This window comes from Pholcus phalangioides, unplaced genomic scaffold (genome assembly GCF_987345545.1).
Source record: "Pholcus phalangioides strain wild (caught in Gottingen) unplaced genomic scaffold, Ppha-v1.0 ptg000024l_1, whole genome shotgun sequence".
Lineage (NCBI taxonomy): Eukaryota > Metazoa > Arthropoda > Arachnida > Araneae > Pholcidae > Pholcus > Pholcus phalangioides.
The window spans coordinates 3,922,414-3,949,479 of record NW_028301616.1 but is presented as its reverse complement, the minus strand read 5'-3'; the positions used below and the strand labels follow the sequence as shown (position 1 = coordinate 3,949,479).

At 37.8% G+C, this 27,066-nt stretch overlaps 1 protein-coding gene across 1 annotated transcript in view; it reads right to left on the bottom strand.

The window, feature by feature from the left end:
* LOC149068587 (uncharacterized) overlaps nt 1-27,066 on the bottom strand; it is a 48,360-nt gene that overhangs the window by 4,837 nt on the left and 16,457 nt on the right. The window contains exon 3 of the mRNA XM_089251160.1: nt 119-289. Coding sequence (XP_089107286.1) covers nt 119-289 — 171 coding nt within the window. The remainder of the gene's footprint in view (nt 1-118; nt 290-27,066) is intronic.

Below are 27,066 nucleotides of genomic sequence, written 5' to 3'. Positions count from 1 at the left end.
TATGCTGAATAGTATTTTTGTACGTGACCCGTGACCTTCATTTTATCAGCTCGGAAGGGGTATCCATATAACACAAAAAGTTAAGAACTAATGGTACAATTTTAAAATTGCAACTCACCATGCTCCTTGTCGTTTTTCCACTCCCCTTTGTAATAATCGCCATTGGGGTCCGCTATGTGCTTTCGTATCCCGTTTCTCTTGGCCGCCTCCTCCTTCTTCGCCCAAGGATTGGGTTTGGTCCTGTCCTTAAGGAAGGGCATTCCTAGAACTTTGGACAACGAGTGAGATCCTGCGGAGAAATTATGCTGGATGGAAAGAAAGGCTATAGCAATTTAGTTGCAGTCACTGCCGAAACATTCGATGTTATGGATCAGTGGATTTCTTCTTCTGGTGTTGACTTTTGCGTGTTCATATCGGTGCCCCGTGTTTGACGACAAACCATGAGGGTTCCCTTAGAAACGGCGAGGATATGATGCATACAGATTCAGCCTTTTGATTGGATGACATTTTTTCTTTGAATAAAATATCATCAAATCAACTCGAGAAATCTTCGACGTTTCTCAGACATATCAGAAATGATCTGATCATTTTTCCTCACATGTCAGCCATTTCGTTAACATTAGAGTCCCCCATTAGTATTAGGGGATCCTGAAATTTCGCTTCCGTCGTTTCGTCCCCGGTACATTTCGCCTGCCCTGAAAGTATGAGTGACCGAGTGGTTTTGTGAGTGACCGTATGAGTAAGTGTGGGTGACTGACTTGGCCACTCATCCACACACTCGGTCAGTCTCATTGGCGTACGCAAGGGGGGGGGGGGTTGTGGTTCTAACCCCCCGAGCCAAGATTATAGTGTTATTTTGAAGGAAAAAACGTAACCCCCCCCCCACCCGCAGAAGAAAAAAAATGTGAAAACTCCCCCCTCAAGAAAATTCTGCGTACGCCTATGATCAGTCTTAAGGCCATTCACTCATACGGTTACTGCCCACTTGCTTGGTCAGTCTTACGGTCGTTCACTCATACGGTCACTCACCACTCACTTGGCCAGTGTTACAATCATTCACTCAAACGGCCATTCACACACTCACTTAGTAACTTGGCCAGTGTTACAATCATTCACTCAAACGGCCATTCACACACTCACTTAGTAACTTGGCCAGTCACTTTGTCGCTCATACACTCACTTACTCGGTCACTAATAGAGTCACTTACTTGGTCACTAATAGTGTCACTTACACTGAGGTCACTGATAGAGTCACTTACACTGAGGTCACTGATAGAGTCACTTACACTGAGGTCACTGATGGAGTCACTTACTTGGTCACTCACCCTTTCGCTTCACCACTCACACGGTCAGGGCAGGCGAAACGAAAGAAGGGGTGGCCAGAGGTGGAATGTCAAGGACGAACTTATGGGACATTCTGTATTTTACGAATTGAATGATTCGTTTTTTTTTTTCTTGCTGTCCCTTGGGCTTCAAATCAACGAGGTTCTGGTCCCCATAAAAACTGAAATCAATCCAATGAAATAAAAAATATGTGATATTTCTAAGAAAAGGCATTTAATTAGAAAAAAAAAGACAGAACTCGTATATAGATAAAAATATTCTTCCAACATTTATTTTTACTTTGAAAGTTTTAATTAGAGAGAGGACGGTTCCGAAAATAACCAACGTGAAATAACAGTAAGGAGTGATCTCGTCTAAATAAAGGTAGTTTAAAAGGGTTTTTTTTTAAATATTAAATAAATATCGTGTGAAAAGTAAACTCGGAACCGGAATCATAAAATATTAGAGAATAGGATGACAAAATAAAAATCCCGGTAAATGGACACAAAGGTGATGAATCGACACTTAAATATTTATTCACACGCGAATGAGTCTCTCTTTCAGACGAAAAGCAACAGAAAATTCAGTTTTGAATAATTTAAGATAGGAATCAATAAGAATCACAAAGTTTTAAATCGCTTTTTACCCTTTTCTCAAACACATACGTGAGACTTTAACGTCTCGCGCAAAAGTGTATTGATCAAATTTTCATGGCTCCGCCGAGAACAATATAACACTTATTATTCATTTATTTCCAAGCTACTTTGGTGTGGAGATTAAAAGTCCAACACGATTCTTGAAATATACAGGGTGGGAAAAAAGTCCGTAGAAACTTGAAAAAAGTTATGAAAGCCAGAAAAATTACCGAAATAAAAAAGGGTTTGCAGGGTTAGCATCACTAGGTCATGGGAATTTTTTTGACAGGAAAAAAAACTCCTCAAAAACAGTTGATAGGTGGCGCTAGTACGAGCGACTTCAGTGGAAATATGCAAATGAGACGGCTATAACAACTTGCGTGCCTAATCCCCAACCAGTTCACCGTTGTAAAGCGTGTATGTTAACATGCTGCGCTATGCAGTTGCTGGATTTGTAACTGGCCCTTCAATGTGTTATCCCCTATGGTGGTGGTCATGTGGAACACGTACTGCTGTAATAAACGTCTTGGAGGCATTCTGTTCGTTATTTGCGTATCTTTTCCTTGACTTGTGTACGTCAGCGCCAACTATCGGCTGTTTAGATATTTTCCCTTTCTTAAAAAACTTCCCGTGAAACGATACTAACCCTGCAAACCCTTTTTTATTGCGGTTATTTTTCCGGTTTTTATGAATTTTTAATGTTTCTACGGACTTTTTTTGCCCACCCTGTATATCGCTTACTACAGACTGATTTATTCAATGATTTGATTCCATTACTCAAAAAAAAAGATAGATAGATAGAACACCGCTCACAACCCCGGACTGATGCAAAGCACCTTACTTCCGTTACCTCAAAAGAGGCAGAGTTGTGTCGAAAAAAGTTAGCAAAGATTTACAGTGATGGCTCCCCGTGCTCGCAAGTATCGTATCACTCGCGTCGTCCTCTCCATGAAAACAGCCATCAACTCGATGCAACGTACAAGACATTTGACTGAAATGGACAGCTGAACCAAATGACTAGGGAGAAAAATTGCACGTGTGCTCAGTGGCACATAAGGGCCGGAGACCGCAGCCTAGGATTTCCAAAAAAAGTAGTGTAAAAAAAGACTTGTGGGCAAGAAAGAAGAAGAAGCAGCTGGCATGTTGAAGTGGGAGAGATTTGAGTATGGTCTGGATACATAATGTATACAGAATATACACTGAAGAGCCAAAAAAACTGGTACACCTGCCTAATATCGTGTAGGGTCCCCGCAAACCCACAGAAGTGCTGCAACACGACGTGGCATGGACACGACTAATGTCTGAAGTAGTGCTGGAGGTAATTGACGCCATGAATCCTGCAGGGCTGTCCATAAATCCGTAGGAGTAAGAGGGGATGGAGATCTCTTCTGAACAGCACGTTGCAAGGCATCCCAGATATGTTCAATAATGTTCATGTCTGGGGATTTTGGTGGCCAGTGGAAGTGTCTAAAGTCAGAAGAGTGTTCCTGGAGCCACTTTGTAGCAATTCTGGACGTGTGGGGTGTCGCATTGTACTGCTGAAATTGTCCAAGTCCGTCGGAATGCCCAATGGACATGAATGGGTGCAGGTGATCAGACAGGATGCTTACGTACCTGTCACCTGTCAGAGTCGTATCTAGATGTATCAGGGGTCCTATATCACGCCAACTGCACACACCCCATACCATCACAGAGCCTCCACCAGCTTGAACAGTCCCCTGTTGACATGTAGGGTCCATGGATTCATGAGGTTGTCTCCATACCCGTACACGTCCATCAGCTCGAAGCAATTGGAACCGAGACCCGTCAGACCAGACAACGTGTTTCCAGTCCTCAACAGTCCAATGTCGGTGTTGTCGGGCCCAGGCGAGGCGTAAAGCTTTGTGTCGTGCAGTCATCAAGGGTACACGAGTGGGCCTTCGGCTCCGAAAGCCCATATCGATGATGTTTCGTTGAATGGTTCGCACGCTGACACTTGTTGATGGCCCAGCATTGAAATCTGTAGCAATTTGAGGAAGGGTTGCACGTCTGTCACGTTTAATGATTCTCGTTGGTCCCGTTCTTGCATGATCTTTTTTCGGCAGCAGCGATGTTGTAGATTTAATTTTTTACCGGATTTCCGATATTCACGGTACACTCGTGAAATGTTCGTACGTGAAAATCCAAATTTCATCGCTACCTCGGAGATGCTATGTCCCATCGCTCGTGTGCCGACTATAACACCACGTTCAAACTCACTTAAATCTCGATAACTTGCCATTGTAGCAGCAGTAACCGATCTAAGAACTATGCCAGACACTTGTTGTGTTATATAGGCGTTGCCGACCGCAGCGCCGTACTCTGATTGGTTCCATATCTCTTTATTTGCATACGCATGCCTGTACCAGTTTTTTTGGCTCATCAGTTTATAATATATACTGATCGATTATCTCAATATGTTCTGTAAATTTTTTTAGAGTACACGTTTTCAACAAGTAACGAGGAAATTGTTGAAGCTACCAAGGTTCCGAGATTTTTGGGGTTCCGCGAAACCTGAAATAAGCTCTCATGGAACCCTATTGTACCGCGGAACACCGGTTCTAAAACCCTGGACTGGGAAATATCAGAGCAGGGGGAAAAAGGTATTTTCACGAAAGGGTGTTTTTTTTTTTGGTATAGAAAAAATATTTAGCTTAAATTTTCGTTGATAGAAGGACGCTGCACAAAAGTTTTGCAGGAGTTATTAGACCTGAGAGAGAAAATTCTTTCAACCCTTCCTGTGCCCGAAGCGTTCGTAAAACTTCAGCCGCCAAAAAAACTTCGCTTTATCCACCAACGTAAACATCACAATGGAAATCTTATGTAAGCGCGAAAAACAGAAAAATTCAGAAATGGGCTGTAAATCGTGCATCAAGCATTCATAATTTTGCGAATTTGCATATTTCCAGAGATATGCTTCCAAGCGTATGAAGTACGATGTTACAAGACCAACTATATTTTATATATATATATATATGCCCTAAAGTGTCCTATTTGTGAAGCATGTACGTTACGGTATATGCGATAAATCGGTTATGGTTAGTTAGTTATTTAGTAATCGTTTTGGTAAGTTTCATAAATTTATTACTTTTACCGGTAAATATGCATAATACCAAGTGTCGTTGGCAAATTTGATAAATGCTTGAAATTTTTACCCTTGTATAATTGGGGAGTTGATAAATATGAAAAAAAGTTTCAAATCAGTCTGGCAAGTGTGATGAATATAATCGGACCCCGATATAATGATAATGAATTTTACGATCGTATCCCGATGTAATGATACAATATATGTACGACATGTATAGTATATTATTATATAGTACGATTTATCAAGTTTATCAACGACGCGATGCTTTGCTATTATGCATAATGCCGGAAAAGTGAAAATTTTTTTAATACTTATTAAATTCACCCACGACGCTTGCAATCGGCATGCATAATCGCCGGTAAAAGCGATAAATTTAGGGAAATTTATCAAACTTACCAAAATGTTCGGCGATTCATCACATTTACCCTAACACATATAAGAGGGAAAATACATAGTCAAGAGGTTAGGCAAGAACGTTGAATGACTCAATGTATTCCTGGGACCGTAAAGAATTACATTTAATTCATGTGAAATCCATTTTAACATTAAATATCCGAACATAAATAGCGAGAGGTTCAACTTAAATCCAGATTGTGACCTACTAGCGGATAAAAATTCTACCAGAAAATTATCCAAAATTGGAACTATTTTTTCTTTTGCGATGCTGTTTCTTCCTCAGAAAAAAAAATGGTGTTTTGGCATTAATCGAATAATTACACTGAGAGATTGTCGCGATATGGTATCGCTCGTGTTGTAATTATTTTTTGTTCGTCTCAATTCCTGTCACTTGCAATTTGTTGTCCAATATCAAAGCCAGATGAATCGATTTTTTTATCGTAACCGAAATACGCATCACGGAAAAAGAAAAAACAGCGAAATTTTCATGCGGCATTTTCTTTATTCATTTAGGAAAAGGCCATTTTTTTCCATGTTCATTACGTTCACCTGCATTACATCTTATTATTTAATTAGTTTCAGGATCGACGCATTGCCTAAGAGAAGAAATTCAATTTTTTTTTCTTATCTACGATTTTTTTGTTACGATTTTGAAATTTTTTTGTATGGGGGCGGGGGAAAGCTTTTATCTACACACGGGTGTAATTAAATTAAATTTATTTCTCAACAGAAATTTGTAAACACTCGAAAAATTAAATTAGTTTGAATTATCTATGTGGAGTGACGGAGGTTATATACGCAATTTGAATTGCCCCTCAAGTAATTATAAATTCGAGTATAGTAATTATGGTATGAATAATTTTTTTTTTATAGGAAATTTTTTTTTTTTTGTAGTTAATTCGAAAGCTTGAATTATACGGTGCTGGAAAAACGTTTAAGTGCAACCGAAAAACCACTATATCTTGGAAACTTATGCTTGTAAGTGCATTAGAATTTTAGAGTCGTATCTACGATTGGAACAAAATATTTCTCACTAAAAATAATTTTTGTGAGCGCTGCCCTTTTTCAGAAAAAAAATGTTGAAATTATAGTGAAGACCAAATTCTGGCAAAAAAAGTGTGAGGACACGCGTGGTTTTTCTGACATCGAAGAAAGAAATTTGAATTTATCTTATATGGCTTTATAGCCGAGACTGTTTTGATCGGTTATGCACTGAGAAATCAATTTTTTTTTCTTCTGAAAGTGTGTAGATGGCCAAATACCACATATTATTTATTTATTTATTGGGTATTTGAAATGACGAAATATACTTACTTGCTCTCAGAGAAACTGCGATGCCTGGTCATGAAATTTCAAGAAGTATTAAAAGGTTGAAGACTCTCATGGTTGAACTTTCATAAATGGGCCTCGAGAATTATGGACTGGAAGCTTGCACACAAGAAAGCTTCATTATCCCACCATTCGTCAAAAAATATGATTACTCGTAGTTTTCACGTGAAAAAAAAAAAAAGTATAATTCAGAAGAAATACAACTGCGCCTAATACGGTAAAAAAATTCAAATGCTTGGTATGCAAATTCAAAGTACAACCTCCCCTTCCAGAACATCACTTTCAAAAGCGAGTTGAAATACAGAAGCTGGCAAGCTGAAGGCGATGGTCGAGAATTATGAGACAGAGAGGGCCTGGTCGCTTCAGACATCGATGGATTGTGCGTGTCATAATGGGGATAATGACATGCACTGCCCGAAAGATGAGGTTTACTTGTATAAAGCGTGGATCGGTTCTGTGCTAAACAGACAAATACAGAACCCTCTATCAAATTATACGTGTTTAACCCTTCATTTATTATTAACAATCAAATGGTTTTAAATGCATGTCTTTTTACAACCGTTTTTTTTCTTCCATTACTAACCAGTTTTCTTTTCTATAGTCGTTAATATTTGTTTTTGTTTAGTTAACATTATGTGCTTGGTCACTTTTTTATTTTTCATCATTGCTAGTTTTCTCTTATTACCTGATATGTGTGGAGTGTTTATATTATTATTATTTTTTCTTTTATGCGTAACAATAACCAAATTGCACCGTGAAACGTGTAACAAATCTTATTTTTATCGTTAATTATTAATAGAACAACAGATATATGCATTCTCTCAGTGTGCTAAACTCTGATTACATTAATTTGTTTGGAAAACGTGACAAAAAAGTATCGAAAAAGTGGCGTTACATACGGAGTCTTTAAATTTTATCGACGTTTTAAGCAAGGTTCATTACTATTATTTTCCATGGAAATCGGTCAAGGTCACTAATTTTTGACGTTATAGCAGAGATGTCGTTGCAATCGAGGTCGTTATAACTCAGCTTGTATGATTTAATCACAGAAATTTGTGATTTTTCTCAACTCACAAATAACGTGAGACATAACTAATTGTTTTTGGTACATCAAAACTTTTGGAGAGATTAGAGCGACTTGTGAGGAAATGGTGGGGTGGGGAGGGGGGGGGGGGTTCAAAAAACCTAATGTAAATGATACTCACTAATACTTTAATAATTAACGTATCCACTTAAACACTTGAACTGCCATTTTTTTTCTTTCAAAATGATTACGCGACTCCGGTCTATCGCCATGAGCAATTCACTGCCAAATGAGTGGTGCCGAAAGTGTGCGTGCACATGTACCTAACAGTCCGGGTGCGTACCTAGTGTTGCGCGTGAACTTTTGGTGCTGCCATCAATTTTTCAAACCTTGAGTGAAGTCTAATGATTGAATATTTGTACCGCTGTAGGCCTGTTGCTCTCTTTAGCAAGATTTTTTTCAACGGGAAGACTGTAGCTTCTACCACTCCCCCCTGGAATATTCCATCGCCCTCAGGGGTCGTGAACGCCCACGTTGGGAATCACTGATCTAGATCATAATTTCCTAATCTTTCTTGTCCCATCTCGCCGCCTTCTTCTGAAGTTTTTTTCTAAAGAACTAAATCGGACAAACTGGGTTATAATGACGTCGATTGCAAAGACATCTCGGCTATAACGTCAAAAATTAGTGGCCTTGACAGATTTCCATGGAGAAGAATAGTAATAAGCCTTGCTTAAAGCGTCGATAAAATGTAAAGACCCCGGATGTAGCGCCACTTTTTCGATGCTTTCTTGTCACGTTTTCCAAAAAGAAGAAAAAAAAAATGTAATCTCAGTTTAGCACATTGAGAGAATGCATATATTTCTGTTGTTCTATTAAAAAACCCCTACCGAATACGAAGAATCGTACACGTGCGACACTAAAACATGCGGCTCAACAGCAGCGCCAAACAGTGCGCGCGTGCACGCGATTAGCGTAGTGTTGCCTCGTGTCTCAATTTGCGCCGTGTAATTGCTGCAAAACAGAGCGCTACCCTGCGTCGTGTCGCGAACGCTCAGCACCTCCTAGAGATAGAAGGCCTCTGCATGCTGCTTGTGACATCAGCAAGTAGTCAATTTTCCCCTCAGAATATTCAGGGGGAAAAAAAATTCCCTGCTCGTGCCAGTATCATTGTTGTGCGGAAAAAGAAATTATCGGGCTCAGAATTGGCGATTTCTATGCCCCACATCCAATCACTATGCGGAATTTGTGAACCAATTAGGAAGATTCTACGCCAAAATAAGAAGAAACCAAATAGGATGCTGTGTTTCCAAATGTGGAAAACTTGCTAGGTAGTCTGAAAGACGTTCATGGCAAACAGTGCGGAGGTCTTCTATCTCTAGGAGGTGCTGTAACACTGCACGCGTCTCAATTTGCGCTTAGCCTTGAAGACAAAAAAAAAAAAAATCTCAGGTGGGTCATAATGAAGCGGCCACTCTTGTAAGAATCACACAATTTCATTCAATCCAATTTCCTATTCAGGACATCCAATTCCAAAGGATATCATGCGCAAATAAAGGAAAAAAAATACCGACGTAAACAAAAGCACAATATGAACAATAAATTTTATTTTCCCAAATAAAATTAGATGCTAAGATTTCTTTAATAGCGTTTGATCCACTTAAAACACGAAAGAAAATGGAGTTTCTAATCGCTTTTGTGAATCAAGACAATAAAAGCGAAAACGTCGATTGAAGGGAAAAGAACGTGTTTCTTAAACGAGCGAAAAGCGTTAATTCACTTTCGTTCCTTTAAACAAAACCTCAGTCCACGAGAGAAAAAAACAACAAAAACAAAAGAGCCCTCAATTGTTTGTTGTTTGCCAACATCAATGTTAAGAGAAAGAATTACAGGCTTTTGATTTGTTAACACTTGCGCACAGATTTTCACCGAAGGAAAAAATGTGGATGCGAAATCTTTTCCAACAGAAAGTTATTACAGTAGACTCTCTCCCTTATTGGAATAATGTTATTATTTGGCGTGGGTATTGCATATCTACCGACTTAAGAGAATTTGGGAGATTTTCGCCCGGATCCGAATTCCGTACAAAAATAAATGTAAAAGGGATCTTTTAAAACATTTTAGAGATTTTTCATTAGTAAAACGGAAATTTTAGAGGTATTTTCCAGTTGCAGAAACCGTGACACACACCATGCAAGTCATCGCCAATCATGGCCAACCAGTAGGTCAATGTCCTTGGGTTAAATTACCCCTCTCTCTCTCTGTCATTATTATATAATACTCTCAAAAATCAAATCTCGCAAACCAAAAAAATCTCCGTTGGTCCCGAAACGGGACATATGGGCAAAGCAGATGCACGCGATCGTGCCAATTTTGGATTTCGAAAGGCTGATTGGCGAATTTTGCGAAAAATTTTGTGATTTGACGGAATGACGCCCATTTGTACAACGCTTATGAAGCAGCAATTGTTTTTTACTGGTAAATTCTTTGGGAATAATTTTTCTCCTTACTAAATGTAGGAATTTTTACAATCACGGGGGGGGGGGCGAAATTCGGGAGATGTAAGAGCATTTCGGGAGTCCGGGAGAAAAAGTAAAAATTCGGGAACCTCCCGGAAAGCATTAAATAGCGTTCAAAAGTCTTTTGACAACTGTAAATGTGTCTGCCAAAATTTGTATTTATGACATGAATGTCGCTCTCCACTTGTTAATACAAGATATACAGAAGACACTGGATGTTGTGAGATATTTATTATTTGAGATGTTAATTTTTTTTTAGGAAGGAAAAAACTGATCTCTGCCTCTACCGGGAGTCGAACCCGGGTCCCTCGATTTTCCTTCCTTAAAAAATCAACATCTCAAATAATAAATATCTTCACAACATCCAGTCTTCTGTATATCTTGTATTAACAAGTGGAGAGCGACATTCATGTCATATATATAGCCATCTGGTGGCTCGTCGTCCATGAGCTATTAGCTGATCGGTTTCACCGTCCATTGCACGGTTCCGTTCGACATATATACGCTCTAGCGAAGGAAAATCTCTATCTCCTCTGTAGCTTAGTGGTCAGAGCACTCGTTCGGCAATCGAGGGACCCGGGTTCGACTCCCGGTAGAGGCAGAGATGAGTTTTTTCCTTCCTTAAAAAATGAACATCTCAAATAATAAATATCTTCACAACATCCAGTGTCTTCTGTATATCTTGTATTTGAATTGTTTAATGAGATCTTTTATCTTGGGAAATATAAATACTAGTACTACTTTTTTTTAACCGAACATACACCTCGTACACATTCCCCTACGGGATTTCTAACGAATTGGTGTGTTCCGTAATGTGCGTGTTCGTGTTGTGAACCTAATCGTGAAGTTTGTTCGTGTGTAACGTTTTTTATACGTAGTGCTGCCATCTGCAATCAATTTTTCTAACTATGAGTGAAACGTAATGAATTAGAGCCCGGATTATATGCAAATGCATATGTGGATGCAAAAGAGTCGGAGAATTTTCAGAAAAAGTGCACATTTTTGAATTTTTATTGCGGTTCAATCACTTGTTTTTTTAATTTTTGTTAATATTTTCATAACATCGGTTTTTCTCGGCAAGTGGGATTTAGTGAATTATTAGACGCTGTTTGTAAAACAAATTAAACACTTTCGACGCTATTTCTAGAGATAGCGTCAAAAGTGTTTAACTTGTTTTATAAACAGCGTTGAAAATCTTTTGTTACTGGTATTTCATTATTGAGCAGCCACAACTAACTGGAAATAAAAAATGCCTAAATAAAAAATATGTATAATATGTATATATGTATTATAGAAGTCATTTGTGTGTGCATATGCAGTATATTCATATGTGGGGATATATTTTGTAAATGAATATGCACTAAGAAATATAAAATAAGTAAAAATATAACTGCGTTTCTTTGCATGGCGATTTTTTTAACGCATGTTTTCCAATTTTTGGTGCGTTTTGGAATTCCTAAATAGGGGGGCATACATAACTTTTCATTTTTATTCGGCATTTTGGTGTGAGTGCATATTTCGCCACTTTTTTAGTGCATGTAATCCGGGCTCTACTAATGATTGGGTAATTTTTGCCATTTTAGGCTTGTTGCTGTCTAGACGTTTTAACGGTCGGTTAAACCGACCACCACTGCGGTGAGGTTTGAATCCGGGTCTTCGCGATGACATACCGTCACTATGGCCACCTGATCGCCACAGCGGCTGAACGCATAAACACGGAGTCTCATTACAACTTATAATGAACACAAAAATTGCGTATTTAAACATTCTAAATTCAGAAAAAAATTAATTCACTCCTTATATGTTGCTCCTACATAAACACCTACTAAATTATTAAATCAGTCATGCATCGGGCGCCATAACAAAATAGAATAAGTCAACATTTTGTTGGAAGGAGTTCAGATTGCGAAAGTACTTGCTATATTTAGGTGTGGACTCAATGAATTTTTGTCATAAGGTCAGTGAGTATTTTTCTCCATTCTTTTTTTGGACAACTGAGAAAAATCCATAGAATTTTAGATAATTGCTGGCTCTGACTCGCCTATCGAACACAATCCATAACTGCCCGATGGTATTCAAGCTACCACAGGGTGGTCAAAAAGTCCGTAGAAACTTTAAAAATGCATAAAAACCAGAAAAATTACCGAAATAAAAAACGGTTTGCAGGGTCGTGGAAGGTATTTATCATCGCCAAGGTCATGGGAATTGTTTGACAGGAAAAAAAAATTCTAAAATTGCCGATAGGTGGCGCTGACGTACACAACTCAAAGAAAATATAGCGCAAATAACGAACAGAATGCCTCCAAATCGTTTATTACAGCAGTATGTGTCCCACATGACCACCAGCACAGGAGATAACAATTTGCAGTCGAGTCACAAATCCAGTAACGGCAGAGTGCAGCAGGTTCGGAAGTATACATGACACCTCTCGGCGGATCGCATCATTCAGTTCCAACAGATTGGATGGATGTTATTTGCGTGCCTTTTCTTTGACTTGTGAATGTCAGCGCCACCTATCGGCTGTTTTGGGGTTTTTTTTTCCTGTCTTAAAAAGCTCCCGTGACGAAGCGATGTTAACCCTACAAACCGTTTTTCACTTCAGTTATTTTTCCGGTTTTTATGAATTGTTAGTTTCTACGGACTTTTTGTCCACCCCATACTACTAAACCAGAAATGCGCCTCGTCCATATTCGTCTGCGGAACTTCTAACGAATTGGTACTTGTTGGAATGTGTGTGTATGTATAGTGAACCTTCCATGAAGTTTGTTTCTGTGTAATGCTGATTATGCATAGCGCTGCCATCTGCAATGAATTTTTTAAACTATGAGTTTTTTCCCCACTCATAGTGAGTGAAGTGTAATGAATGAATAATCGTAACGTTGTAGGCCTGTTGCTCTTTGCGACGTGACTTTTAACGGGGAGTTTCGGCTCGCACTCGCGGCACGAAATTGGGAACCGCAGAAAACCAACTTCAGTTGACCACTGGTATTTAAGCTATGGCTCTAACTTCACGACCCATAAAACTCTCATTTTGTTGCCTTTCAAGGAATTTGTAACAACTTTTGAGCTGGTCATGCAATTGTCATGCTGGAATATTGGTAAGAGCGGCATGTTTTACGTCGTAAAGGACGACGTGTGTAATTATGGAATGCATTTTTATAACGAAATTTGCCCATTGTATTTTTTTCAGAATATAAAGACTATGAACACCGTTAGCACCGATTAATATAATACATTATAAGTTACCTTATGAATATTTATAGGAGCTAGTTATACCTTGTAGGTGTCGCTGTAACGTCATTGCACCTTATATTATGTCGATGTGACGTCACCGCCAGTGATGTATAAAAATGCGGTTGACGACTGGCTGTTGGCAAGCATTAGCATTCCACTTTTTACTATCAACGTTATGTATCCCCGTTATCCGTTTTAAGACATGTAATTTTTTATCATATTAGCCAGTTTGTTCTGAAGTTGTTTTGAAGAGAAATGAATCATTCAATTTACCAAGACCTGGAGTAGTGGCAATTAAGGGAGTCAGATGAGTAAATTAATTGTTATCACCATTGCGGTTCCGAATAGCAATAATTTCCTGAGGCAACATCCTTGGTGGTGAAACCAAGTATTATACAGGGTGTCCACACTCTTATCGTTGTCCGATAGCTATTTCCTGATCCGTTGGCTTTAAAGACAACTTTCAATTAGCGAAAAATGTTTCAAATAACGTCACCATAGGGTTGTTGGTGGGCGTCAATAGGAACAAAAATTGCAATGGAACATGGTGTCGGAAACCACGTTGAGAAGGTGAAAATCGCGAAAAACGCATGCAGGCTCCGAGTCCAGAGGAGATGAAAAGTGGGTGTCAGTTGACCGCTGAATGCGTTCGTGGGTTCGCTCACCATATCTCAGGTAAGCAGCCTATGGGGTGACCTTAAATCACTCGTATATGCGACGCTTGTGCACACACCAGAGAATTTCATAGCGCGGATTGTCGTCGCTGCGGCAGACATCAAAAGCGTATTTGGTATCTTCGAGCGCATCCGGGAATCGTTTTTACGTCGTTGTAGACTGTGCAATGACGTCAGCGTCCGCCACTTCCAACAACTCTTGCAATAACTAATGAAATAAATCTTTTTATAGTTATTATTGTACTTGTTGTGGTTCCTGAGTGACGTCGAAACCTGTATGCGATTTTCCCCCTCTCAACGTGGCTTGCGACTCCATGTTCCATTGCAATTTTTGTTCCTCTTGATGTCTACTAACAACCCGCTGAGTTTGTTGGTCCATTAACAGAACGCGATCTGTATATTTATTAATTAAATTAAAAAGTGAATGATGAAAACCAAAAGCTGATAAAATAAAATTTTATGCGAATGATCTTTTTTTTAATGTGAATTCAATGGCAAATGACTAATAATGTAGAAAGGAGAGAAAAAATAGACAAAAGTTAAAATAAATAGAATCGACACTTAACTGTCTACATAACCAAATAGAGTTGTCTCCATTTAAACTTTTACCTGTTGTTTTATTTATTAATAGCTATCAATTTAGTATCAGGTTAAATTAATTTTGCATTTCATAATATTTAAATTGATATTTTATAAAAAAATGCTGAAACAGTTTAATATTAGCTCCTACTACTTTACATGCTTTTTAAACGTTCAATCCGCGGACCATGCGCGTGATAATAAAAATTTCTAGACATTTTAAGCAGTTATTCCATGGGAAAAAAATAATATACTATATATACATATGGATACAACATATGTCAACAGTTTATAAAACTTCATCATTTGTCTAAATTAATTTTTTATTAAATAATTGCGATTTTTGTGCACAAAAGAGATAGAAAAAATCAAAATTCTTTTTATTTAAATAAAAAAAAGTTAGCTTCAATAGTTCACACAAGATGGCATTGAAATACAAATATATGAAGAAAATTATTAACATCAGGACATCAGTTGGGGGAAACAGTGCACGTGCATGCATTGAATTTATTGTCGGCCTGATTTACACAAATTTGTTTCGAATTTCGGGTTTCTTCTAACATCTCAGCTCTATCTATCAATTTTTTTTGGGAACTATTTCTTTTCAATTATTTGAAAACATTTTATTTCTTTCCCCTTGCCCATTCTCACAAAAGAGCAGGAAAGTTTTACGAAATACACAACCAAAATAGCATACAGGCCCCAAAACGGAATCTCTAGTTAAACCACTTGTAAATTGCAAAGGATATGATAGACCGTAGGTTTCCAACTAGTTGGTAGCGAAACCAAGTTAACAACTCCCTAATTTTTTTAGGGATATAACTCGCCTGTGTGGGAGCATGAAATTTCTTTACCGAAATTTTACTATAACTATTGGAAAAAAAACAGACAAAAAAAAAAAAATTATACTTTCCATAGTTTTTCTCGTAAGCAGACACTGCGTTCATTCTATTTGTTCTCAGCAACTCTGTCGTTGCTTCAATGCATTTTGCGGTGCCTTAGCGTTAGGGCCCTTTCACACGGAGTGGATGCGGACGCGGATGCGGGTCCGGAAGAAGTTTTAACAATTGGAATATACTGCGCCTTTCAGACGAGCCGAAAAATCTCACACACCTAGGAAATGTTCATGCGGGTCCGGACGTCGTCCGCATGTGTCAAAACCTAAGTGCGGGCTCTGCATCCGCACATAGAAGTTTTGACAATAGGTTTATTCGGCGCTATTCACACGATGCGGATGCGGAGCGAATTCGTCCGCATCTTTGGCTACTTTTTGAAGGTGATTTTTCACGGAATTTTTTTAATTATTTGCCATAAATACCCTTAAAAACACCATATGATGGTCCCTGCTCATTAATATAATGTACCTACATACGTGTATCCCTTCGTTTCCTTCTGAGATGGAGATATAGCAACTTCAACTGCCTTTTGTCCATATTTCACAATTTTATACAATAAAACCTGTTAACAACGGCCACTGACGGGACCAAAATTATAAGCCATTACGAATATTTAATTGACTACATACTTTAATAATTTTTAAATTTAATTTAAAAATTTTAATTTTTTTCTTTTTAAATTTTTAAAATTATTTAAAAAAAATATAAATATCTGAAATATTATTTTAAATATTTGTTATTTTTTTTAATTTTTAATCTGTTAATATTTTTAAATTAAAAAAAAAAAACTTTTATTAAACAACGTTATCCACGTACGGTGTTCACTCAGGGCCGTTTGAACACCCTAGCACTTGAATATTTTTGGTGGTTCCCCGATACCTACAAGTATATTTTACTTAATAGTTAGTCTGTAAACTTAAAAAAATGAAATTTTATATTTCAGAAGTGACTAATCTAAGGATGGGATTTCACTCTAAAAGGTTTATGAAAGTTATTTTATAAAACTTGAAAAAAGCAATTAATAAATTGCAAGTGCAACCGATAATTTTATTAGTTGCTTTTTTAAAAGAATTATTATAAAATTTTTATAGTGTAATCCGTACTTGAGGCCGGGATTATACTATAAAGTTTTGTAAAAGATCTTTTATAAAAGTTAAAAAATTCAACCAATAGGCGCATCGGTTGCATTCAAGCAAATGCAACCGGTGATCTTAATGGCTGAATTTTTCACGTTTTATCAAAGAGCTTTTACAAAACTTTTATAGTGTAATCCCAGCCTAAGACAGAATTGTGATGTGAATATTTCTAAGCACAGACATTTTGAAAGTCCCAACCCCCCCCCCCTTTTTTCATACTTGCAAATTCTTTGATATTTGCTGAATTTTTTTTTTTTTTTTTTTGGAACATCGAATGTTTTGGATGTTTTTGGATTGGGTTTTTCGAACATTTTTTTATTCATCTTTCATATTTTTCCGAAAAGACAGATTTTTTTTCAAAATTTTTTGAAAATATTTTAAGATATTTTCTCCCATCGACTACTTGTGAGGATCGGAATGGAGGCATATTTAGGCTCAATGATAAAAACCACCAAAGAATGCCTCTAGGCTGCCTATGGGCACTGAATCAGGGGTGAAGGAGAAAAATAATTACGAAAATTGCGAAAAAACAGTTTTTATGCACGAATTTCGAACTAAAGATGCGGGCGATTCGTCCGCATCTTCAGTGCTCGTTTGAAAGGGTATGCGGACCCGCGTCCGCATCCGCTCCGTGTGAAAGGGGCCTTAGGCTTCCAAACCTGAATGTTCACATGATGTAGTACCCGTTTCATATACAGGGGAAACTGCGAGTAACTGCCAATCAAAAATGGGTGATAGACGAGTCCAAGCGGAACAGAAAACACCATAGCAACCCTGTTGTTTCTTTAACCGTTTTCGAGTTATAGCAGAAAATGGATTATGGAAGGAAAATTCAACAAAAGTCTGAACAAAAAAACCCCACTGATTTCTAGTTTCTGAAAGGTTTACATGCAAACTAAGCACATGTTTGGAAAAAGTAGGAAAAATCCTGTAAGGTGACAACATCTCTATCGGGATATCCGGATTTAATGGCGAGCTACAAGCGCTAAGAGATTGGCGAAGTAAACTCCAATTATACAAGGATGACGTCACTGTCCGCTACCATACGAAGGTTTTTTATAAACTGACTATTGCGAAGATATATTTCGGAAAGAGAGAAAATTCAACTGCCACTGCGGGGAATCGAACCCACGTTATGGAAATTTTTATTTTGAATAATCTCTCGCGACTCCCTAGTTCATTGACGCCGCCTCCCGTGGGGTAACGACCCACGGTTTGCGCACCGCTGATCTAGGTGTAATGAAAACAGCGATTAAAATTTTCGGCGAAAATTCGTCTTTGAACTTCGCCAATCTTCATTTCATCTTCATCTGTCAATCTTCAATCATCAACGAACTTTACAGTTCGTCATTAAATGCGGGTATTTTGGTGGAAATAGTGACACTTTATAGGATTATTTTTACTATTTCCAAATATGTCCTTATTGTGCGCGTAGGTCTCTCAGAAACTTCACAAATTCTGCTTTTCAGACTTGACAAATTTTTCTTCCACAATCGATTACCCACTATAACTTGAAAACGCCTGGAGATAGGACAGGGTTCATGAGGTGTTTCATGTTCCACTTGACTCGTGTATCGTCTCCTTTCGTTTGGCAGAACAGGTCACGTTCACCCTGTATAGTGTATAACCGACACAACTTTTGCTGGTAGACCGTTGCGTTCACGGCCATCAAACAGCAAACTGTGCTTATTAACAAAGCTGTATTGCAATGTCGAATTATGACTGATTTACGTAGAGGTAATATTTTTTTTCCCTTCCTTTGCATGCCTAAAACGCCCTACTGCGATTTCTTAACCGTACATGCACCTCGTACATATTCCTCTAAGGAATTCTTAACGAATTGGTACATGGCGGAATGTGTGATGTGAGTGTATCTGTACCTTGACGTATTTATGTTTTCAGAATTAGGTTTGCGTAGAACGAACTGCAAAATCAAGCAACATACTTTATTTTACATATCAAGATTAATGAGCAACAACGAGAGAAAAACGATCGATTCCATAGCGAATCAACGACCGAAATCGAAAAGAGAATGATGAAATCATTGCAAAGGTAGTTGCAAAAATTGCGTGGCAACATACTTTTATTACTCAGAGCGTGACAGTAACCGGGGGTGGGGCGCAACTGCCCGGGCGAAAAAATTTAGGGGGGTGGCAATTAAAGGTGGGAACATCCTTATAACATCATCGACTTTTAAAATTGTGGGGGGCGGCAAAAATCGTAGTTACGGCCCTGACTCAGCATATAACCAATTTTCAAGTATTCTAATCAATTTATCGAACTTTTTGTTAGGGGTCATTCAAGTATTACGTCAGCATTGATAGGGCAGGCGATTCGGGGTTGCTGACTTTTGATGAGGGTGGGGGGGGGGTTTGAATGATGCTTATACGTCATCAACCAGCGTTCATAAAAATATGAAATATCCTTAATGGCATCTTACTCGATGTGCCAAAAAACGAGGACAACCTTTGCTTAGTTTGTGGGCACCTGAAATAACATTATTCCTATTGATAAATCCTCTGTAGAGCCACTTTAGTGATTCCTAAATGTTCCGCGGATCCTTCGCGAGCCGCTTAAGCGCACTGGAACTGTGCCGTGCGTCACTCAAGAGATCCGTAATCATGACACGGATCACTTAAGAAATCTGCGAATGCACCGCTGGTAACTTGAGTCATGTAGAACAGCACTACGGGCCGCTCAACTGCTCTAAAACTATGCCACATGCCCCTTAAGAGATCTAAATGTGTCACGGACCGCGCTTAAGTGCTCCGGAATTGTGTCGCGGATCACTCAGGTGATCTGTGAATGTGCCTCGGGCCTACTTGGGTGATCGAAAAATGTGCCACGGGTCGCTTATATGCTCTGGAATTGCGCGACGGGTCACTTAAGCGATCTGTGAATGTGCCGCTTAGTTCTTATTTACAAAATAATGTTTGAGGTGACAGATCACATCAGATAATTCCGGGGGTTACATTTGGTCCACGGGCTATCGGTTTAGAATATATGGTTTAGAGCAGTGTTCCCAAAGTGGGCAATATCCCCTGGAGGGTAATGGAAAGGTCCGGGTGGGGCGATAGAAACTACGAGTATATCATGGGATCCTATGGGTTTGCTTGAGTTGGGGGCGATGAGAGAAAAAATTTCTCTGAAGAAGGGGCTGATGGAACAAAAAGTTTGGGAAACTATGCAGAGGGTGGGTCGCAATGAAATTCTCAAAGAGCAATATTGAGTTCTTAGCCTTCAAATAGCATTGAAATTAACAGAAATTGATTAATAACATATAAAGGTATTCCGAAATTTTAATTTTTTAAAAAAATATTTCTTTCATCAAAAAAAAAATAAATTTCCGATCATCTGGGGAAAGAGGGTCCTGCCCCACCTTCCGCCTACATCTCTGATCCCAATATGCACTAAGAGGTATGGGGGAGGGCAGAGCTGGCGAAATTTTCTGACAAGAGCGTCGGGGGCCAGAGTTTTGCTGACGGGGGGGGGGGGAAAGAGGTAAAAAATGTGTGAAAATCTGCTGACGTAATACTTGAACGGCCCCCTAATCAGCGAACTCGATCTCGAAAGTATCTGGAAACATTGAAAACATTAAACGAGGCATAAATGCGATAATTAAGTTGGAAATAACTTTTATTTTGCTGAATAATAACATGAAGAATACCTCGGCGAGGAGCTTAATTTTTCCACTTCAATTTTCTTTATAGCTTTTTGTTTTCCTTTTCGCATTGAATCAATTGCAGCGATTTAATATGTTTTTAATGGCATTAAGCGACGCAGAAATTACAAGAGTTTTCCGGTACGTGCTCAAAAACATCGTATCTTTTCTCAATAACAACCTCCCTCTTATCATATTCATTTTACAACAAAAATTGTTACCTTATTTTTCGAAAAGTTATTCGATATCAATTTTGGTTCATATCTTTTAATGAATGTCATCGTGATGATACATTATTTTTGACGAAAAAGGTCAAAAAAGCATAATCTTATCACTATACACAGGGAGTCCATAATTAAAAGACCCTATTTCAAAGTAGCTTACACGCGAAACCAAACGTCAGAAAAGTGTGAAATTTTGTGGTGGACTTCATTTCAGTGATGGAAATTTGTTTCGGAGGAAAACATTAGTTGCACATGTCACCACCAGAGGGCGTTTCACTTTGAATACCTGTAGTAAACACGTGAATTCATTGTGATGCCACGCAGCAGCTGTTATGAAACCTAGATAAATTCGCGAAGTTCTTGTTTCACAATGTGTTTGCTGCTCACAATGACGATAAAATTACGAGATCGCGTTTTCTCTTGGTCAAAATGTTTTACCAAAACAGCAATTGCTCTCGGAAATATCAGACTTGGAAGAGGATTGGAAAAGGTCCAATGAATGTTAAAAACCTCCGGAGTATGATAACGAAATTTGAAACCACAGGATCGTTCGCTGTTCGTCCTGGCCTGAAACTATGATCGTAATTCTCATTCATTTTGGGCAATCTTTCCAATTGTGCTGAAAAAGTAGGTATATTTATACTAATACTATACTTATAACCGTACATGCATTTCCGTACACACATTCCACTGCGGAATTTCTAACGAGTCGGCACATGCCTAGGGTTACTAGATTTGAAAACTGAGAAAGGAGGACGCCTGCGCACGCACCCTCAGTGATGGCAATTATCCCAATTTTCGCAATAGATCGCTTCACTATTCCGTCGTATAAAACACAGGCCACAACAATAATTTTTTCCAGTTTTAAAACAGAATCGCTAAAAAAAGCCGAAACAGGAAAAATTCTGGAAATTTCGACGGCTATTGGTGAATGCGTGTAGGAAAAAGAAACACAAAAACACTCATATATCAATGAAGAAATATATGTGATATAAAGTGGAGAAAAAAAATTTCCCCAGAGAAAATTAATTCCGGAAATCTGAAAAGGAGGACAAAAGGGCGAATTTTCTGAAACGTAGGAGGACGCTTGAAAGGACATCCAAAAGGAGGACGGTTGGTAACCCTATACATACCGGGATGTGTGTTTTGAATGTCCCTAAATTGTTTATTTGTCGAGTTGCGCTTGTTTCGTGTTCCTGCTACCATCTCTTTTCCATTTTCTGATGTAAAGATTGAATTGCTTGAATCTTCAGGTTAAGACAGCATAGTGTTGTAGGTATGCCTGCTCTCTGCGGAGAGACTTTTTTAAATGGGGCACTGGCTCGCATTCGTGCATCGGAGCTAGAAAACCGCAAAAAACCAACTTCAGCCGAACACCACTGTGCCGTACACGGGGTTCGAACGTGGATCCCCAGGGCGAGGGTTTTGCCCGATGTTGCACATCGGCAGGTAGGTATATCTGCAGAAAAATCGAATCTCGACGAGAATTCTTACTGAGCAGTTTCCACTTTCAAATCGTTAATTATTCAAATTTTCTGAATTTCATCAGAAAATGTTTCATCGATAGTGTCCTAGGGGTGAAACTTTGGAATAAATTTGTTGAGGAATTCGTTATTTTAAGATGAACGTGGTTTTTTTCAACATCAGACTCGTAGTCTTGGGCGTTACAAACTGGAATATGCTTGAGTTATCCGGAACCCATTTCACGCTTGCCATATTATGAATCTTGAAATTATTCAAAACCATTTTCTAAGGTATTTATTTATATTTCAAAAAACATGGTCCCTATAACCATATTCTATCTGCCACTCATCTACGAAACAGTTTCAATGTCAATAGCTTACAAAAACGCAGAGATTACTTGCTCGTTATTTTTTTAATACTTTCAATACAAGATCTAATTGTTTATTTGCCGTCAAATCATACAATACTAATTTGTAATTACTGTGCTGTGAATAGATTTTCCGCATTTTATAATGAGCTTCCCCGACATCTGGATATTTTTCATTCGTCTGTTACCGACTTCAGAAGATTTTTGCTGTGATTGCGTTGTATATATCTTTGCGTGGAGTTTTGTATTTTGCATAACTTTTGTTACTTTTTATTTGTCTTGTGTACTTTATCATGTAGTTCTATTTTCTATTCTGTGCTAATTTTTATTTTTACTGCAAGCTGTAATTGGATTTTAAACCTGTAGCTTTGTATTTTAAATAAATAACTACAACTTTAGGAGCGTTGTTATTTACAACTTAGGCGTTGTAAATCCAACTATTAGTGAGCGAACTCTAAATTTGTCAAATTATTAAAAATGACGTAATAAGTAATGATTGTTTATCAATTAATTATTGATAATTACAGATAATTTACTTACATACCATTTTTTTTTGCAAAATAAATTTAAATTCATCATGGCTCACTGTATGGTCGCAGTGGGGGGGGGGGGTGGGGCTGCCCAGTCCCTGTAATTCAACCCTCTCATTAAATGTGGCCCCTGCTCAACGATATTTTTTCAAATATGGTTTGAAATTGGCTATAGAACAATGTGAAACGGGCGCGGCACACCAGGTCGATAAGATACTCGCCTGATAGTACCAAAGGATGTTTAGAGGTGTCGCGAGTTCGATACCCGGGTTTCGTCCTTGTCAGATATTCTCCTGACACCGGTGTACAACAGAAACGGCGATATGACCACGTACATACATAACACCAAACATGGCCCCCAAGATATGATCACACAAAAAGATTGCTACTGCAGGAAGTCCGACATCGAGGGGTTCACGCACCAACCTCTCAATTAGTATAAAAAAAAGTTGTCGGAATCAGTAATAAATTGTAGGTCACGGTTTTTATGCTTTTGTGTGCAGAAAATGGCAGTGGTGCGGTAGAAGTGATCAAATGAACCAATGTGAAACTTCTCTAGATATATCCAATCCTCCTCTACGACAAATTCCTCTATAACGATATTGAGATATTTTGAAATTTCTCTCTCTACAATAGATATACAGCGATATTTCTTTTTATATTTCACTCAAAATAGTATTGAATTTAATTTTGAATTTTTGAATTTTTTTCGTTCTTTCAGGGGGACGTCTAATAACATTGGTGTTTCTCATGGCCGAAAGTGTTGAATGATTTGTAGGTGCTGTTAGTTTCTTTGTAAGAAACACAACAGCAATACGGTGAAAAAGGGGATTGAATTTAAATCAGTTCTATTAATCAAGCTATTTCCCGTTTTTCTGAACGCATTGATACTGAAAAGTGTATTTTCTGATGGTATTCTAACGCAACACAGATTTAGAAAAGACATCAAATACAGAATAAATTTGGCTGCATGTAATGACGATATTGACTATCGATGTAACATTAATCACTCTAAAACAGAGGTGCACAACCTTTCAGAACGTGGGGCCAGATAAGCGGTAATATTGCCGATCTCGGGTCAAAAACTTGTAGACCCTGAACACAGGGTGATTACATGACCCGTATTTTACGGGACATATAATTCATTCCTATATAATTTTTTCAACGAAGCTTACTTGAAAGTTTATTCTTCGCTGAAATTACAAATTCAGATAATTTTCGTGACTAATAAATTATTTTGTGATAATTATGACTCAATCATAATTAATTTCAGCTTAAGATGGAAACTTGACAATTTTTTGGCTGTAATTGATAACTTCACTTGAATTTGACAATTTTTTGTCTGTAATTGATAACTTCACTTGAATTTGACAATTTTTTGTCTGTAATTGGCAATTTTACTTGCACCTGTATTGCATGAAGGATGTTTAGTCGGCTTTGGTATTTATCGTGTTGTATGCGTAGTGACACTTTTCTATCGGAACACCTTTCGTGGACCGGATGGAATGCCTTGGCGGGCTGCATTTGTCTCGCGGACCGGAGGTTGGCAACCCTGCTCTTAAACGATATATTTTTTGTTGGTCCGCAGAGTATCGTTATATCGAGGCTTCACTGTATTAAAATACAAAATGAACGTGTCCCGTTTAGAGCATTATTCAGCTGTAATCAATAGTCCGATGCGCTAACCTCAAAAGTAGATTCTGTATACAAGTCTCTCTCCTCGTGCGTACTCTCGTTTTTTTATATCTCAGGTTCATTTTAACGAATACGTCTTTGTAAAGTTTTATATTTTTTGGCAAGAAAAAAATGAGAAAAATACGGAAAAAATGAAAAAAAAAATTGGAAACCGAAACCTAAACCGAGTTAGCATTGTTAGTTTTGTCTCTTGCTGAGAAGTTCCCTGATTAGGTAAATATCCCGTTCGTTTGGTTGGAGTTTCGATTCTTGCATATGCAAAAATCAAAAGTTTTTCATGGTTTTTCATGTATTTTTCGGTACACAGGTTCCAATTAGCCTGGATGCCAAAAAACAAAATTAAATTAAATAAAGAAAAGATGACGTTTTAAGAAAAAAAGGTACATATATATATACGATTGATTCTGAGCAGGTTGGTATATGATTTTATTATATATGTTTCTTGCATTAATATATTTTACTCTACCATAAATCTTATTTTCAAACACTTATTTTGAAAATGAATTTGAAAAAATTCGAAAATGTATGCAAAAATTCAATTTCGAAAATAAATGGAAATAAAAACAATCCAATATTTGATTAAATTCAAGAAACTAATTTTCTAAAACGTACCTAAAAAAAATTATTTTTAGAATAAAAATAAACTAATTTTGAAAATTAATTCAGTAGAATAATTTTAAAAATAAGTTGAATTAAATGATTTAGAAAATAATTGTTTTTGAAACTATATATACGGGGTAGTTCAAAACTCAACGTGCAAACTTTTAGGGGAAAGTAGAAAAAACCAAAACGAAACAGAATCGCATAGGAATGTATAACCGGCAACCCCAACCTGATCAGCTGGAGGATAAACGAAGATTTAGAAATGACAATGGGCGGAAAAACTCTTTAGTGATACTTTACCCGAGGACAGTACGTGTACACTCGTGAAGTTTGGGGCCATTCAAGTATTGCGTAAGCAGATTTTCAGCCATTTTTGACCCCCTCCCTCCCTCCCCCTTGTCAGCAAAAGTCAGCAAAACACTGACCCCCCCCCCCCCCCCGTCAGCAAAATTTCTTCAACAGCTCATAATATTTCGTATCTTCAAAAAGGGGCGGTTGATGACGCAAGCAACCTTCAAACCCTCCCTCCTCCCCCTTGTCATCAAAAGTCAGCAAATCCGAAACCCCCTTCCCCCCCCCCACCTCGATGCTGACGTAATACTTGACAACAGTGCTCATTTCACAAGTTCTCAAAGTTCTTACCGCCCACAGTTATGCACAAAAAAATTTAATAATAATAATAATACGAAAAACTAATTTTAAAAATGAATTTTCAAAACAAATTTCTAAAATAAATTCAGAAAAGTAATTTTAAAAATAAATTCATCAGTTAGTTTCGATTTCCTATCCTCAATACACATCAATAAAATATCACAGAATGTTCCGTCCCCTCAATAGTTTCCATTTATCCACAAAAATGAGAAAAATAATCCTAATACGGTAAGAATTTCTTTGCAGAAAAATCCTTTCAATAATCTTTTCGTTTAAATGTATGATTCGTTTTTTTCTCTCTTACAAAAAAAAAAAGATAAACAAGCATTATTTAGGATAGAAAAGGAATGAAAAAGAAGAAGAAACGCATTTAACGCGTATATATCGGAGATTTTCGGCGAAACATGTTTGTTTCTTCTTTGGCTTAAGAGAAATTTCGCGGCTCTTGAGCTCTTGAGAAAATAAGATTCTTGGATCGAAGCAAGAAATCGTATTTCTCAGTTACTTATTCCTCTTGCATGAAGAGGGCGAGTATTTGCTCGATGAGAATTCGTATATACTCTTATATACTGACCGCTTTCCTAATCTACGGAAAACAGTCCTGTGGGCATTAAGGCTTCTTTTCTTCTCATCCCCCAATCTCCAATTTCTTCTTATTCCGGGTCTATAACACGTTTTTCGTGCACGTTTACTCAGGATTTTGTTATTATTGTGTTTTTTATTTCCTTGGATAATATATATAAGAGTTATATTCTCAAAAATACCTTATAAGATCCACGCTTTATATACAATACCTCATTTTTTCTCCTTAAAGGAAAAGGGAATAGAAGCTCGACTCAATGCTGATGCCTTTATTTAACTCCTTTTGTTGAAGAAAAGGAATAGAGTAGAAGTAAGAACGCAGGAACAGATGACTATTAACCTTTTGTCAAATTCTATAAGCATTAATGTTAGAATATCTTATATAATATATAAGTCGGTAATATGTGTATTCTAATCGGAAAAATATGTGCATTTTCT